This window comes from Protopterus annectens, chromosome 6.part0, assembly GCF_019279795.1.
Source record: "Protopterus annectens isolate FY-2018-M chromosome 6.part0, PAN1.0, whole genome shotgun sequence".
NCBI lineage: Eukaryota > Metazoa > Chordata > Ceratodontiformes > Protopteridae > Protopterus > Protopterus annectens.
In genome coordinates this window covers 255,268,595-255,285,869 of record NC_056737.1, presented here as the reverse complement: position 1 = coordinate 255,285,869, position 17,275 = coordinate 255,268,595, and the positions used below count along the sequence as shown (strand labels likewise).

Here is a 17,275-nt window from a genome sequence, read left to right as displayed (position 1 = left end):
AGGCCGCCTAAACCAGTCTGCTTTATTGCTCTGGGCCCAGGTCCTTACCTTCCAGGTCTGTCCCACAAACTTTTGTGCCCTTTTCATCCTTATCTTGTACATGGTTATCCCCTCTCTCTCCTTTATGCCTGGTTATCCCTGCACCCTAGTATTGCATTTGGCTTGCAGTGATAACTTTTGCATTGTAGTATCTGGAAATCATTTACCTTTTTATCTTGCGCAATTTTTTTTTTTTTTTTTTTTTGGGGGGGGGGGGGATACTCCCAGCAACATGATGCCTTGTGGTATTCAAGGACAGACATGGTAGATAGTCAAGCAGTGTGATTTTAGGATGGTTTAGTTTGACAGTGCTGCCAGACTTCGTAGAAGTTATGTACTGCGACTGAGCAAGCTGCTTAAGCAGACGACCTCATCCCTGGGTTGTTCCATTACCTTTTAGTAAGGATTTGAGTGAACCTTGCATAATATAACCGATCAATTTTCTAGTTTTATACCGGGAAGAGAAGCTTTGTGTTTACTTTCTGTAACTGTAACATGCATTTCAAGAAAAATGCATTGCTAGCATGCACAACTTTAACTTTACAAACTTGTGTCGTGTTTAGAGTCACCATTGAGCATGCCAGAGCACCGCGTAGAGGAGGATTTAGGGGAGGAAGAGGTGGCTATGGAGGTGGTGGTGGCGGCCGTGGTGGAAGCAGATTTTCTGATCGTTACGGTAGCAGACGTCCACGGAATGAAAGTAGGAGGTGTGTATTACTTTTTACTTTTACGTTTTATTTGATAAGTTGAATATTTTGCAGATGTGTTGTATGCCAGTGTGTGTTGAATAACACCAGCATAGTTCAGATTTCCTTTAAAAAGTGCATCATCCAGATCCAAAGTTCAGTGGCCCATTGCACTCTATGGTATGTAGTACAGCTGTCTACAAAACTTGTGCATCTCATCGTCCCTAAAAATGTGAGGGTATGCTACCCTTCTTGAGCTTTGAATGGACTTTAGTGTCCTGACTTTTGTTGCAGGGCTAGTGTTGTGCAGTTGGTCAACTCTTGTAATTAGTTGCAGCTGTCATGCATGTTTTTTTTTCATATAGTTGGGGTATTTTTTTTTTCCTGTAGTACTTGTATTTTGTAGTAAACTAGGCACTATTTTTCTTTTCTAGGAGTGCTCCTCCTCTGCGTACAGAGAATCGTTTGATTGTGGAAAACTTGTCTTCAAGAGTTAGCTGGCAGGTTTGTCTGAAGTCTGTTCAGAGGCAGTTGCACAGTTTAACTTTTATTTTATTCTCAGGTCCATCATGAAGACAGATGTAGCTGTCAGTTTCTAATTTGAGTACTGATGTGTTTTTTCTATCTGTAATTTCCAAAGTTGTGAGCATTATGGGGATCCTGGTACAGGGGTGTTGAGGCTTATTTGATGGAGATGTCCTGACTAGTTTTTCATAAAACCGTGATAACAATAGCGGGCTTGGGGGTTTGTTTTTTTTGAAATCCTAATAAGTTTTACCCTAAAAAAGTTTTGTTTTAATTGAAATGTTAAGTCCATTTATTTTGAAAGGAGGTTCAACTACACAACCATTGTTTTTTGTCTTTACAAATGTTGCCACAAAGTACATGTTTTTGGGAAGTGGAGCTGTGATAAAACTAGCAACCCTGATTGGCTGCTTCTCTCAAAGTTTTGGTTCCAATTTCTTTGGTAGGCATATGTGCTACTTGTCCCTATTTAGTTTTTGTTTGGTTTTCGTCTGGATGGTATATACGTACAGCAGGAATGATTTTACTGTGTAATCACATTTGAAACTTTGATCAGTTTGGTTTTAAAGTTTAGCTTTTAAGGGGTATATTAGCTAAAACAAGCCACCAGTTGTCCAGGGCAGTGATTAAGCTGCATGTTTACAGATGCTTTCAGGTCCTTCCCATTTGTACTGCTTTCTATCAAAGTAGGGTAGCTTTGCAGTCATTGGGGAATTGCCTAGAATTGCTAGGATGCTTTCACGGGACTTTTAAGCTTGTTTAGTAGGTGAAAAACATCTGCATTGTTTGCATTACTTGAATAGCTGTGCATGTGGTTAGAACTAGCTGTGAATGCGTGCATCAGTCATACTTGAGATAAGTGTCTGGTTACGTGGATAGTCAGGACCCTGACACTGAGGTGCCTCACTGTTTAGAGACCCTCTTTGTTTTAAATCTCTCAAAAGGAGAATAGATGATGGTGGCTAATAATGATTAACCAGTAGGGTGAAATAACTTGCCAACATATATGGAGTGTTTGAACAGGTATTTGGGAGGTAATCACTGTAAACTTGTGCAACATAGAGGACTTGCCTCAGTGGGGCTTTTGCTGTGTTTTGTAAAAACATGCCATGTACAAGTGCTATGTCCACAAGGCTGATGTTTAACCATGACTTACTCCATGATGCAACTCCATCTCTGTTTAGCACTCTTGGAAATTGGGAACAGTGATTTCCTCACTCCTGAGTGTTAGCGCTTGTGTAGATAAAATGTGCTTAATTTGAACTGAACCAAGCAGCTGCTACTGAGATGGGTTGCCTACCTGGAGTGGTATTGTGGCCCATGAAAGCTGTTCTTGCCTACTTTGTGTCAAGTCAATAGTACTATGAAGTGTTCTTACCATCTGTTTTTCATGGGTGATTACGTTCTGGTAGAATCCCTGTCACCTGAAATGCTATAAGGTGGAGAGAGCCATAGGATTACCTCTGGACCAGTAAGCCTTATTGGTATTTGCACACAAGATTGTGTTGAAAGAAACCTTGTTAACACGACTCCTTGAATTTGGGTGAGTGCTGAAGGGAGGTACTTTAAGGGTAGTGGCCTAGACTTGCAGCCATGTCTGGGCAGTTTCTCCCCTGAAGTACAGCTAGCAGAGGTGGCTCCTTAGTAGTGTTAATGAGCTTTATTCTGCCTCTGGACTTGGGACCAGAGGCGATGCTTTCTTAAAATGTTAATTGGGATAATCTGCAATGATTAAGCATCGTGGAAGGCAGGTTTCCCTAAGACGGAATATAGTTTCAACAAAGCTTGAAAAAGGTGGCTCCTACTTCCAACAAGTGCAGAGTAGTGAATATCATATCTACTCTGTGCCACTAGTGAGACCAAGGATCAGCAGACTGCGTCTTCATGTTTTTGGCCATTATCAAGTTTTTTTTGGGGGGGGGGGGCAAGGGAAGTACATAGTCTTTCACCTGGCTTCAAGAATGACTATGGCTTAACTGCGGAGGATTCCCTGATTTCGTTGAGGGGCTTCCATCCTAACTAATCTGGTGCTGTAGCAGAGAGGGAAGGTTGTACCCTAGCCAGGTCTTTAAAATCTGTATTTACCCATGGATGCTACTGGTCAACCAAAGTCAGTGGTAAATGAGGACTGAGGGTAAAGCTCTTGTAGAATGTCTAGTATTTCTCTCAATGCACATTCTCATAAAGGGCAAAATATTACCCCATGAAATGCACCTTTTTGAAAGCACCAAGGGGAAAGATCCAGGGATTTTCTCCCAGGAACCAGGCCACGCTATTAAGTGAGCTGAAATTCAAACACTCATCTTTGCAAGATGAGGAGGTAGTGGAATTGCCAAGATTGTGGCTTTGCTGTGGACTAGGTCCGGGTTCCGTGTTTTAAGAGCAGGTGGAAAGAGCAAGTGGCAGAATCTTGGGCATTTGAGGGGCTTGGTGTTTAATCAAGCACTCTTAAAGCTAGTAAAAACCATTTGGGGCCAAGTGCAACTGCAGAGACTTGTAAAGGATGTTTTTTGATTCGGCTAAATGTTGTGGTGACTGCTTATCTTCGGCAGGTAAGACTACATGAGACGAAGCTCTGGAAATATGAATTTGTTCCTGTGCTTTGGCATCAGTTTGGCAGAAAGCTTCTCTGTCTGGCCAGATCTGATTTCTCCTTTTAATGCAATAGTCTGGAAAGTATGTAAGCTTGATAGGCTGGCATAGTCTGCAAGACTACGCTTGAAATGCTAACTTTGAATTTTTGATACGTAAAAGGTTTGGGGGGGGGATCCAAGCCTCTTTCTGTATTCTACATTACTGAGTTTTTAGATATTTGGCTGGGATACTTAAAGGGCAGATCTCACATTTTCCATGCTAGTTTTTATTTTTATTTGGCTGACGTTTGCATGGTTGGCAGCCTCCCTTTTCAGTCTCCAGTTATTAAATACTGTGGAACTTCTGGAACAGACCCAAGAGTTACTATGCTACTCAAGCAAGTGAGGCCAGCGGCTGGCTATACTTGTTTGTGGTGTTAGTGCTGGTTTCTTCTCGTTGGTGTTCAGAGAGGTAGCCACGGTTTTCAGTACAGTCTCGTCAGGCACCCAGAACCTGTGTTCCTGGAATTGCATAGTTGAGGATGAAGCAGTACTGTCTTCCCTTTTGCCGAGCTGCGGTTCTTGCTGTGTACAGTTGGTGGGTAGCTATGTGTTGGTGGCAGATTCTAATTGAATGGGGAAGGAGGTGGTGCAGACCCACCGAAGGGAAGGCTTCAGAGTGTGTGAGAGATTAAAGTGTTAATTTTTCTGTATTTGTGGTGTTTGTGTTGGTGCTTGACTCTATTGATATTGAAAATTGCCCATGTGGGTAAGGCTCTGCTAGCATGAACAAATATGCCAAGCGGGTGTTGTGCGTGTAGCAAGTGTACTATTTTTGAGGGCGAGTTCTAAAGCATTACTCCTGTTAGTGTTAAGGAATGTAGGATCAGGTAGATTTAGGTTCAAGTGTGGATGCTAATGCAGCAGAAGAAAGTTGGGGGGGGGGGCCCACCAAGATGACGTACAGAAAATGTTTTGGTTCCAGGGTTTGCTGCCAGTGTGTCATAGGCTGCTGATATTGCTGTTACGCTTACCCTACCCTGTATAGGAAGATTTAAGTGAGATTTCAACTTTTGGTTGAAGAAGCCCATATTGGTGGCAGTGGCAGAGTTGCTGCTTGGGGAGTTAGTCACCTTTAATCTCTGACCTCAGTATTTTTCTGTAGTGGCAGGAAAACTAACTTGACACAAATGATCCTGAAACAGTACCTACTTGGGAAGTGGATGTTTATATGATCAGTGGTGAAAATACATAGCTCATTATACTGGAGGTGTTCAATTTTAAATGACTGCACACTAGTAAGTGTGAGCTTTGACGTACATACCTAAAGTTAATAAAGGATCATGACAGTTGGAACGTAAAGCATTGGTTTTGTTAATTGGCATTCCAAAACCTTGCTACACTATTTGCAAAATCTGACGTCAGGGATTTTGAACTTATTAAACTTATTTTATATTGTTCACCTATTTTAACCAAGTATTAAACCCTTTTTTTGCCAGCCTGTCTGTGTCGTTGGCCTTGTGACGAGGAATACCTGTGGGTTATCTTAATCGTTCTCTTTGTCACTGTGGGTTTGGCCTGGTTGAAATTGCCAGTCATCTCCTACAATGTCATTTGGCCATCTCTAGATCCGTGTGCTTGCTGGTCTAGACGTAGTCGGGCACCTTTGTGCCAGTTTGCAACAGCCCCTGAGAGGTTTGGTAACAAGATAGAAATCGATCCTTCTGTATCCCTTCTGAGTGTGTGGTCGTGGTCGAAAAGAAATTGTGAGAGGTACGAAAGTAAGTTGGTGGTCGAATCGTGACACAGTGAGGTGATCCCAGGTTGCTTCATGACCGTTGCAGTCCTCTCTGCCTCCGACCTATAGAGTCTGCCTGTAGAGAGGGATGTTGTATAAAGTCTGCCATCGTGTGGGTAGTAGTTCACTTGGGTGCCTAAAGAGCCAGTCGGGCATCTTCTTTCATGGCGTTAACCCCTTCAGGAGCTCAATGCAGTTTGTGTGTCGGCACACTGCTTGGCTAGCCTAGTGATATTTAATTGAAGGTAATGTAACTTTTTTACTGCTGTAGATAACTCTGCATTTCCTGTAGATAATTGAAAATGTCCTTGTATACTAGATTAGTGTTTATCAACCATTTATGGATTGAGCTGATTCTTTTTTTTTTTTTCTCAGCTGTTGGTTTTAAAGGGCGCATAAAATTTCTGTGTATTTTCTAATTGTCTTGGCTGGTTTTATACAGGACCTCAAGGATTTTATGAGACAAGCTGGAGAAGTTACTTTTGCTGATGCACACCGACCAAAGTTAAATGAAGGGTAAGATTTGATTTTCCCAGCATTACAGTCTGTATGTTTGGGGCAAATTGCTTTTCCGAATATTTTATTTATTTTTTAAGGTTTTAAACTCCCACTTGCAAAGACTGAAGAAGTTTCCTCAGGGTATGCAGTCTACTTAGAGTAGTCCATTAGAAGTTGGATAATTTTTATACTACATTGGTGGAGTGAGTTGATGGTGTGCGCATGCTCTTCTCTTCTGGATTGAGATCATTTAGAGCAGTGGAGTACTGTGTAACTTTGTATCTGGTGTGAATCCCCTCTTTGTTGTGTGCCGCTGCCTCATTTGAAGTTTGGATGGTGTGATTGTCAAACCTGTTAAATGTGTCTATTGGAGCATAAAAACCTTTGATACGGTTGGGAGTATGACGATTGGGGAGAGATGGGCAAAGGCGGCCAACCTAGTAAAATAGAATTTGATACATAATTCTCTCAGCTGTACAAATGTAAAATACAGGCTTGTTTTTTTAAATGTAAGAAAACACTGTAAAATGTGAACTTCAATAGATTGTTGCAACATTGCCATCTGTTGTAAGGAACATTGCCATCTGTTGTAAGGAAAACCAAGCCAAGTATTTCAAATGTGTCGAGTTGAAAAGATCTTGTGAAAACATCTAATGTTTTACATGTTGGTTCCAGTGTGTCTGGTTAAAGGTTTCATGCCCATTGTTTTAAGGTTAAAGTTTATGACCAGAATTTAGATGTGGTAGATGCTTATTGCTCTAGTTTCAGTTGGAATACAAGTGTGAAATGTCTTCTATTGTAAGTTTCTGTGCAGGTGTTAATAAATTGTTTTTTACAAGAGCGTGGTCATCGTATTTTGGAGGGTTTGCGTTCTTATTGTGCGTTGGTGTTCCTAGCTGGTTTCCCTGCCTGTCAGCTGCTTGTTTTTGGTGGACTTTCTGTGCAGGTGTTGGATTGCTAAATAATGCAGTTTGTTTACCTGGGAAAACCCAAGTGTCAAAAATGATGTAATTTGGGGAGGGACCCAGCAAACATGTTTAATGTGAGAAATAGTATTTCAAACAGAGACTGGGAGCATTTTGATCTTGATATCCAACTTACCAGCACTCTGCCTTAAGCTCACATGTAAGTTTTAGCGCTGTGATTTCATGTAGGAATGGTTAAAGCTAGTAAAGATTAAGTAGATATTTTTCTTTGAAATCAGACCTGTCCTACTGTATTTTTCGATCTCTGAACTCTTAGATATCTCTGTGGTGTAGTAGTTTTGTCTTGTTTTAATTATTTTTAAAACGTTCTACCTGTGACTGCATTGTGTAGAGAGAAGCTCTAGAGTACATTGCATATTTTATAGAGGTTATTGTAATAGGCCACTCTCTAAAGTAAGCCTTGACTGTTAGTCATACTACCATTGGATGATAATATTGCGCAGTAATAATTGGACACCCTTTTTTAAGGGCCTTTGAGTAGCTGATATTTATTAGCTGGTGGTGGCAGTAATACTACCGTATAACCTGTGTAAAGGGGCACAGCTGGAGGACCTGTGCCAGCCTTCCTCCCAGGAGGTTCTGTGTGGTTGTATAACCTCTTAAAGTGTATGTGGGGTGTCGGCTACCTGGGCAGGGACACGAAGCACTGGTTGGACAGAGAGGGTACTGGAGGTTAGCTTGCCAGCTAGGCTGAGATCTGGACCCTGTAGCTGTGCTAGTGGGGAATCTTGGGGAACTGGAAAAGCAAGGGAGCAGTCAGCCCCAGACTGAATTGTGACCTCTGTGTGCACTTAAGGGAAATTGTACTTTACTGTGTGTTCGTTAGCCTTTCCTCTTCTATGAGACTACCTCCCTGGTGTTAGTGGTGAGGATTGAGGTTCCTTGATTGCTGGGCCTGGGCCAGGGCACGGTCGTCACAGGGAGGTTGGAGGGTTTTCTGCTCTCAAGTTAGAGAGAAGGTCGACCTTCATTTGGAAATTGCATTACTAGCCTTTGATTTTTTAATGCTAGATGAGAGAGCTTGAGAGGACTAAGATGTTATGTGATCCTATCTCGCCTACATTCTGACTGATGGGTTCGGAGCCGATCCCTCGGCTCCGACTCGGCACGCTTATGCCAAAGAGCGAAGTCTCTAATTGGCTGAGCTTACTATATCCCAGGATGCACCACTACCAGTCCCCCAGATCTCGTTTGCCGCTATCCTGCGAAGACGTGGTCTCGAGCTGGCTGGGCTGAGTAGTTATTTTAACTAAATTTTCTGTCAGTTTTTTGCTGTTTTTTGTCTCAAAAGCTGTTTTAACGGCTAATCTTCTCATTGTGTGTGTTTGGATTTGTTGAAGACTTGTTGTGTGATTGGGTTGAGTTTGGTTTAGGCCCCCTTCATCTAGGGCCTTCCCGGTCAATCAACCCTTCTAAAACCTTACAGGGTTTTCTAAGTTCCCTGTCATTTGCGCTTTTAAGCGATAACTGTAAGCCTATATTTAGGTGGTGTCAATCAGTAAGTCAGTAATTGCATTTTTTCCTGTCAAAGTTACTGAAATTGTCTTACCATAATGTCTCAGAATCCTAGGCCTTCGGGCTTTAAAAAATGTACAAAATGTAGTTTCAAAATGTCCATCACAGACGATCACTCGCTCTGTGTGTATTGTTTGGGTGCAAAACACTTACAGGAGTCATGCAGCGTATGTCACGCTTTTTCCTCTAGGGTCCTCCAGGAGAGGAAAAATAAATTGATTCTTAAGGGGTTAATTAAACCTTCCTTTGAAGAAGCCTTGGCATCCTCTCCTTCTCCGGCAAAAAAGAAAAGGGCGTCGGTTCTGACCAGTCCGTCGGATCCGACCGCCAAGAGACATAGGCAGGCCTCTCCTTCGGCTCCAAGGACTTCGGAGCCGAGGTCGGAACGGTCTGCCTCGATGCCACCAGTATCGACTCCTCTGGCTTCGGAGCCGATGGCTGGGGCATCGAGAGGCGGGTCACCTTCGTCGGCTCCACTGGTCTCGGAGCCGACAAGGGTCGCCCGCTCAGACACTTCCTCCTCGGCGCCGAAGTCCACCTCGGCACCGATGGAATCTGGTGTGTGTATTCCTTCGGCGCCGATAGTCATCGAGTCACCTCGGAGCCGGTCCCCTAGTCCTTTGGGGCCATTGGAGAGGCCGTCTCGAACCCGTTCTGTTTCCTCTCGGTCTTCGAGGATGTCAGATTCTGATATAGACAGGGTGCTCCAAAGACTGTTCCAGTCCCCAGTCTTCCAAAAATTTGTTCGGTTCCGACCCAGTTGGCCGGAGCCGATGACCTTGGCCCATCCCATTGCCATTCCTCCTCCGACTGCTTCGGCTCCGTCGGAGCAGGTGCTGTTGGAGCCGGTGGAGATCTTAGGGTCGGCTCTGACCCTTACTCCAACCCGGGCCTTCGGGTCCGAGTTTGGTACGCGGACTTCTTCGGCTGGACCCGGGGGTGATGTTTCGGGACCTATGCTTTCGGTTCCGAGCCTCCCCTCGGTGCCGGCTGCGGGACTTCCGTCGGCTATCATGGCTCGGGGCGGACACTCCCAGGATTCTGGGGGTCCGGCTTTCAGAGCCATGAGGAGTGCCTTGGCCAAGTCCTCTTCGGCCATCTCTCCGGCTTTACCGGCACCTTCCCTGGGCGTGGAGACTGGGTCTTTGGCAGTTCCCTGTCCGTAGTCAGCGGAGCCCGGGGCCTGAGGTTACCCCCAGTGGGGGTTCCCTCCTCCTGAGGGTTCTTGGAGTTGTCTTGGAGGAACCCCAAGGAAGAGATCGTGCAAGAGGAAGCACGTGGACTCCCCGAGTCTATTACATCAGACACTGATCTTGATGATGCAGAGGGGTCCCGAAGTCGTCCTCGGATGATGTCTCATTTGCAGCCATCTTAGCGATCCTCAAACAACGAGGTGGCTGGATATCCACACCCCCCTCTGCTCATGAGTCAGTGCTCCTCAAGGCCTTTGGGGCTCAGCCCTCCGCCTCCTGGGTGTCTCCGCCCTTGACGAGCTTCTGGATTTAGTTTGTCGAAGGCGTGGGAACATCCAGATACCGTGGAATCAGTCCCTTCTCGTCCAAATAAATTTTTGTCTGCTCCCCCGGAGCAGGCGTTCCTCACTAAAGCCGTGGCTGTAGATGCCATGGTGGTGCCATCTGCTACACAACAGGGCGTGGCAGAGGCTTCAGCGTCCATCCATCCTCCTAATAAGGAGTCTAGGAGTATGGACAGGTACGGGAAGCGCACCCTGACTTCAGCGGCCTTTACTTTAAGGTCTCTGAATTATTTGGCACATTTTACCAGGCTTCAGAGGGATCTGGTCAAGGAGTTGTCAGATTCCCTCTCGGGTAACCTACCTGAGCAGCTAGCCCAGTCGGTTAGCTCTCAGTTGGCTATCCTTACGTCAATTTCTAACTCGTCCATGAGGCTCATTTCCTATGCGGCCGAAGGCGGGTAAACGGCAGGCACAGGCGTGGCTCTCGGAGACAAGCCTGGCTCCGCTTGTGTCAGTTCTGGAGGCCTTCAAGTCTTCCTTCCGACGCTCCCTTTGATGGGTCCTCCTTGTTTGGACCCAAGGTTAAAGACACCCTTACCCGCTGTGAGCAAGAGGGAAAAACTTTATCTGCCGTAGGTGCCCGTTATTCCACTCCCTTTCAGCCTTACCCCAAGGCTAAAGGAGGGGGGAAAATGTGGTTCCGCAAATCTCGTAAGTTTTTCCCCCAACAGCAGGAAGATTCCCCTTCCAGAGGCAGAGGACGGGGAAATTTTTCAGGGAGACGCCGTCCCAGAAGTGGCAGAGGGCCCCGCAATTCTGGAGACCGCGAGTCCTTTCGTGGCTCTTCAGCCTCCCACACGTCATGAGGGATTGCCCGGCTGTGCTGCTCCGGAGCCAGTCGGGTGTCGTTTTGCCAAGCACCTAAAAGCCTGGGAGTCAATCACTCAGGACAGATGGGTGCTTCGGATCATTGCCGGAGGTTACACCATCCCATTCACATACTCGCCCCCACTGTCCAAAAGAATCCCGGATCCACCACCCAGTCAAAGGGAAATGGCAGCCGCAGAAGCTTTAAAGCTGCTAGAAAAAGGAGTCATCCAACCGGTCCCCACAGACCAGATCGGATCAGGAAATTACTCCAGGTTCTTTTTAGTGCCAAAAAAGACAGGGGACCTGAGACCAATATTGGATCTCAGCAGACTGAACCAATCCGTCACGAAATCCAAATTCCGAATGGTCACGTTACAATCCATTCTCCCATTGTTGGAGAAGGATGTTTGGATGTGCTCCATAGACCTCAAGGACGCCTATTATCACATACCGATACATCAGGCGTCCAGGAGGTATCTGCGCTTCAGCCTGGGAGTCAGTCATTACCAATTTTGCCCTCTGCCCTTTGGTCTCACCACAGCCCCCAGGGTGTTCAAGTGTTTGGCAGTAGTGACGGCTCACCTGAGAAGTCTTGGATTCCAAGTGTTTCCCTATCTGGACGACTGGCTCCTGACTGCCACCACCAGGCATCTACTAATGGACAACCTCAAAGCCACCATCTCCCTGGGTGTTTCCCTGGGGATTACATTCAATTGGTCAAAGTCTGTCTTGCTGCCCTCTCAACGCATAAAGTTCATAGGAGCAGAGATAGACTCAAGATTGATGCGCGTCTTTCTTCCTGCCGAAAGGATCCAAACTTTACAGGGCCAAGTTCAAGCTCTGATCTCGAGATCCAAAGCCCCAGCCAGGATGGTTCTGCAAGTTTTAGGCTCAATGTCTGCCACGGTTCTTTTAGTTCCTCTGGCAAGATTGCACATGAGAATTCTTCAGTGGCTATTGTCAACTCAATGGTCCTTTCAGGATCTTCCTCTCAATCATCACATCATGATTACGGAAATATGCAAACGGGACCTTCGCTGGTGGCTTCAGACATCCAATCTGAATCAAGGAAGCCCCTTTGTTATTCCCTCTCCAGTGGTTACCCTGACGACAGATGCCTCCCAGATAGGGTGGGGGGGGCATTGTCTGGGCAGGCTAGTTCAGGGCTCCTGGCTTCCAGACGAAGCTCTTCTCCACATCAACGTGTTGGAGATGAGGGCTGTACTTCTATCCCTACAGGCCTTACACAAGTTTCTTCCTCAGGGCATCATCGCCATCCACACCGACAACATGTCAGTGGTCTGGTATCTGAACAAACAAGGGGGGACCAGATCTTACCCCCTTTGCAGAGAGGCCATGAGAGTGTGGGAATGGGCTGTAGCTACCAACCGCTTCTTGGTAGCGACCCACATTCCGGGAAGGTCAAATATATTGGCAGACAAATTAAGCAGGACAATTCTTTCTCCGCACGAGTGGTCTCTAAACCAAACAGTAGCAGCTCAGGTTTTCAGGAGATGGGGGACGCCGTGCTGCGACCTATTTGCAACTCCACTAAACACCAAGTGCCAAAGGTTCTTCTCCTTGATCCCACATCAGGGAGTGCCAGCTATGGATGTCTAGCACAACCTTGGCCAACAGGGCTACTTTATGCTTTTCCTCCGATTCCACTTCTCTCCAAAGTCATTCAAAAAGCTTCTCAATTGGGGTCCGCAATGATACTGATTGCCCCATACTGGCCTCGTCAGGTATGGTTTCCTTACCTGAAGAAGCATGCGGTGGACGATCCGTGGACTTTAGACCTAATTCCGGACCTGCTAATTCATCAGTCGGGACATCAGCATCAGTCCCTTCGATCTTTGAAATTGACAGCTTGGCTCCTCCACTTCCGACTTTAGTCAGAAGTCACACACTAGACCGGAAGTTGTTCACATTTTATCTTGACCCACAAACCCACCACTAACAAATTGTACCTTAGTAAGTGGAAGAGGTTTGCTATCTGGGCTCAACTCAAGGGCTTAGACCCTATCACTGCTCCTATCCCAGAGGTTTTGAAATTCTTAACATCCCTGTTTAATCAAGGATCTTCTGTCTCTACTATTAAAGTCCAACTAGCGGCTATCTCTAAATTCCACGAATCCATGGATCCTCCATTGATGAGCAGCAGACTATGCAAAACTTTCATTAAAGGTGCGGGCCTGTTAAGACCCCCAATTTTTCATCCTGCCTCCGTGGGATCTTGATTTGGTGCTTGGCGCATTAACATCTTCCCCTTTCGAACCGGCTGCTACATGTGAGTTAAAATATCTGTCTTGGAAAACTGCCTTCTTAGTTGCAATTACTTCTGCAAGAAGAGTTTCAGAGCTTCAAGCCCTGTCTATTAAGCCACCGTACTTGATTTTCCACAAGGATAGAGTATCACTTAGGCCTAATCCATCCTTTGTCCCAAAGGTCTGTTCTAGTTTCTGTCTCCAACAATCTCTAGAGCTGCCAGTTTTCTTCCCAAAATTCTCTAATGAAGCAGAATACACTCTCCATAAATTGGATGTTCACAGGCAATTACGCTTCTATTTAGACAGGACTCAGCAACTTCGTAAGTCAGACCAGTTGTTTGTGTCCTTCTCAGATAATAAATTGGGTCAAACCATCACAAAAGCTACTATCTCTAAATGGATCAGAGATTGCATAACTCAGGCTTATTCTTCTTCGAATAAGCAACTTTACAACATCTATCAAAGCTCATTCTACCAGAGCTATGGCCACTTCTATAGCTTTTCATTCCAAGCTCGCTATATCGGAAATTTGTGCTGCGGCTACTTGGTCCAACCCGCACACTTTCATTTCCCACTACAAATTGGATGTGGCATCTAAAGGACGAGCATCATTTGGTTCCACGGTACTCAGGAGTGTTTTCCAGTGAGCCACCCAGGATTCAGGTGCTAGGGACGCTGTCCCATCAGTCAGAATGTAGGCGAGATAGGATCACATAACATCTTTTAGTTATGTACTCACCATAACTTCAGATGTTTGGGATCCATCTCGCCTACATTCCTAAAACCCACCCTCCTTCCCCCTGCCTTGGAGATCAGAAGAGATTGAACGGTTTTGAGTTTTACTGTTTATCTTGTTTCATCTGACGATGTTATATAAGCAGGGCGTGCATGTATGCGGACAAACTAGATCTGGGGGACTGGTAGTGGTGCATCCTGGGATATAGTAAGCTCAGCCAATTAGAGACTTCGCTCTTTGGCATAAGCGTGCCGAGTCGGAGCCGAGGGATCGGCTCCGAACCCATCAGTCAGAATGTAGGCGAGATGGATCCCAAACATCTGAAGTTATGGTGAGTACATAACTAAAAGTTAAGCATCTCCAAAGGGGTTAGGTAAAACATCTCCAAAAAAAAAAAACAATAACGTGTATTGGTAAGGTTGCTATCCTTTGCACGTTTATAGCACATTTTTCCCAGGACTTTCTAGCCATTTATAGTGTGCACAGAATAGGCTAATTCATCAATTATGCATATGCAAAATATAAAATTAAGCAGGTAGGAGTCACTGTAGCTGGTAATACATCTGTTGACTTTTTTGTATCACATTATGGGGGGGCAGTTTTTCATTACTACGTGTCTAACTGGGTTTAGTGCAGTCCCACATTTTTCTGCTGCTTTTTGGGATCCTGTGGGGTCATTTTTCATTACTAAATGTCTAACTGGGTTTAGTGCAGTCCCACATTTTTCTGCTGCTATTTGGGATCCTGAGTGTGTTGTTAAATGTAATGGTGAAGTCTTTAAATGGGTGCTGGAAAGCAGTGTACAGCAAAGGGGATGTGGTCAAGCATTAGTTCTGCAGTTTTGACTCTGTTCATCTTTCTCTGCTTTTTTTACACTGAGTAGCAGTATGTGGCGTACCATACTGTCCAACTGGAGACCTGTATATTGTCTGCAGAAATCTGGTTTGTAGATTTTGTGCTGCTGGTATAAGTTTTATTTAAAAAAAATATTGTCTAAGGGTACAGCAGTGGTTTACTTTGGGTAGTGGGTACTTTATCATGCCCGTAAAACTGCTGGCTGCATATATTAAAGGCTAGTGGTGTTGCAGAGTGCTAGCTTGCCTTTTTGGTATCTCTAGCTTTGCAGCCTTTATAAGGTGAGGACTGTCTGCTTGGTTGAATTAACATGACTGCGCACTTGGTTGTGTTTTAGCGAACAACAAAAATGCCCTTCCCTTTGATATTGCCAACCGTGTTCTGTAGAACCTTACTTTTTTCATCCCCCACCCCCTATTAAAGGCAAATATGTCATTTTTTGATTCATTTAAAACCTGGAGCACATGGCAGTGCTGGTTGAAACTGCAGGGTAGGCTGTTTTTTGGAAAATTAGTGTTGCTAGCTTGGTTTTTTAAAGTACTTTTTTAAATCGCTAGCTGCAAGGCTAACGTGGCATTAGTGAAACTAAACCTATTTCTGTTTTAGGGTAGTGGAATTCGCTTCTTACAGTGATCTGAAGAATGCTATAGAAAAGCTGAATGGTAAAGAGATCAATGGAAGAAAAATCAGACTGATCGAAGGCTATAAGAAAAGGTATGTATGAGGGTTAGTCACTTTTGAGTAGTGCACTTGGAAGTAAAAATACTCGTGGTTAAATGAATCTGTGATTTATTTTTTTTTTTCAGTTAATTGGGCAAAACTGGTCCCTTACTGAGCTGCACAGTCAGTAGTGGAATGGGGCATCTTGCCAAAATTGGCTCCTCACTTTGTGCAACTCCCACTCCCTGAAACATTGTTGGGACAGTTAACTTTTGCAGTACTTTGGTTGTGATTTATCCTGTAGTGGCTGTAATGTTTTTTTTATTTCCTGCAGGTCGAGGAGCAAGTCGCGATCAAGGAGTAGAAGTTCATCTAGATCCCGCAGTCGATCTCGCTCCAGAAGCCGCAGATCTTACTCAAGGTCCAGGAGTAGAAGTGCCAGCAAATCACGTTCCCCAAGCAGATCCCCTGTAGCTGATCAGTCTCCAAAACGTGCCTCTTCAGCTTCACCGTCCAAATCTCCCAGTCCACAACCAAGGTCACGATCACAGTCAAGGTCACCATCAAGATCGCGGTCAAGATCTGCAGACAGCAGAAACTGAATTGTGTATATAGTTGTATAAAACTTTTTGTATTTGGTAGGATGTGGTGAATAGTTAGGTGCGCATGAGTGTGTGAATCTGTGCACGAGTGTGTGAATGTCTGCAAATCAGAATGTTTTTCTTATGGACCAGAGAATTAAGTACAGGAGCCCTAGTTCATATTAGTGCGTTTTTCCCCCTCTGTATGTGTAAGTGCACCTTTTTACTTTTTAAAATTAATACACACTACAGAGCTCATAGCAAAAAAAAAAAACCTTCCTCTCTCTTAATTTCGTTGAATCTGGAAAAGTGGCATTGCTTTTTGGCAATCCAATGCCCTTTGGAAATTCTTTTATAGCATGTCACAATGTGGTCAATTCTAAATTGTGTTAAATTAACTAAAATCTTTGTGTAAATATTTAAGAAGTTTAGTTTTTCCCCCTCCTGTAATCTTTTGCATAAGAGCTCTAAGGATCTGACTGGTGTGAGGTGGGGGCTGGCTGGCTTTGAAGCTTTAGTTCATAAACTCGTTGTATGTGTAGGCTAAGTTTTACTGATCACATGGCAGTAAAATTAGCAGCACTGAACAAATCTGCACATAGTTTTTGGCTGTTCTGGGAATTATAACTTGCACATTTGCTTCCAGCCCTGCATTTTAGTGTTGAGATCCTTGGTTGACTTTTTTGTCATTGTCCCATTTTTAATAAAACAAAAAACAAAATGTGTTGGTGTTTGTCTCATCATGGTTAAACCAGCTTTTGATTTTGTAATTTGACCCTTTGGTTGTAAGGCAAGAAATATTGGGCCTTGCCTCCAATGTTATAAACTGAGCTCAATTTATCAGTATCCTCCTCATCCTGGAATATGAACTTAAGCTTTGGGTCTGTATCATTTCAGCGAATGGCCGCATCACCAAAAGGCACTGCATCAAAATATCGAATTTGAGATTGCACTAAAGGTGGGTAGAAGTCCTGAATCTCCCGAAATGCAATTTTGAGAGTGGTTCAAACTGTTTTTGATGCAGTGCCATTCGGCAATGTGACCATTCGCAGAAATGATCTTAGACCATTTAAAGGCTTTATATCCAGTATGCACTTAATGTGTGAAACAGAGTAAAGGGACGGTGGTTTCGGATCCATATAAGACATTTGCTGAAGACCTTGAATTTTCCTTGTGAGGAACCTTTGTGGTTTTTCCAGTTGCTGC

The 17,275-nt window shown here is 44.6% G+C and overlaps 1 protein-coding gene across 1 annotated transcript in view; it reads left to right on the top strand.

Moving 5' to 3' along the window:
• Positions 1-16,790, top strand: part of LOC122804239 (serine/arginine-rich splicing factor 5-like) — a 62,674-nt gene extending 45,884 nt beyond the window's left edge. The window contains exons 4-8 of the mRNA XM_044073990.1: positions 603-746; positions 1,160-1,229; positions 6,064-6,137; positions 15,435-15,542; positions 15,823-16,790. Of these exons, the coding sequence (XP_043929925.1) occupies positions 603-746; positions 1,160-1,229; positions 6,064-6,137; positions 15,435-15,542; positions 15,823-16,090 (664 nt within the window). The 3' untranslated portion in view covers positions 16,091-16,790. The remainder of the gene's footprint in view (positions 1-602; positions 747-1,159; positions 1,230-6,063; positions 6,138-15,434; positions 15,543-15,822) is intronic.
• The last annotated feature ends 485 nt before the right edge of the window (positions 16,791-17,275 follow it).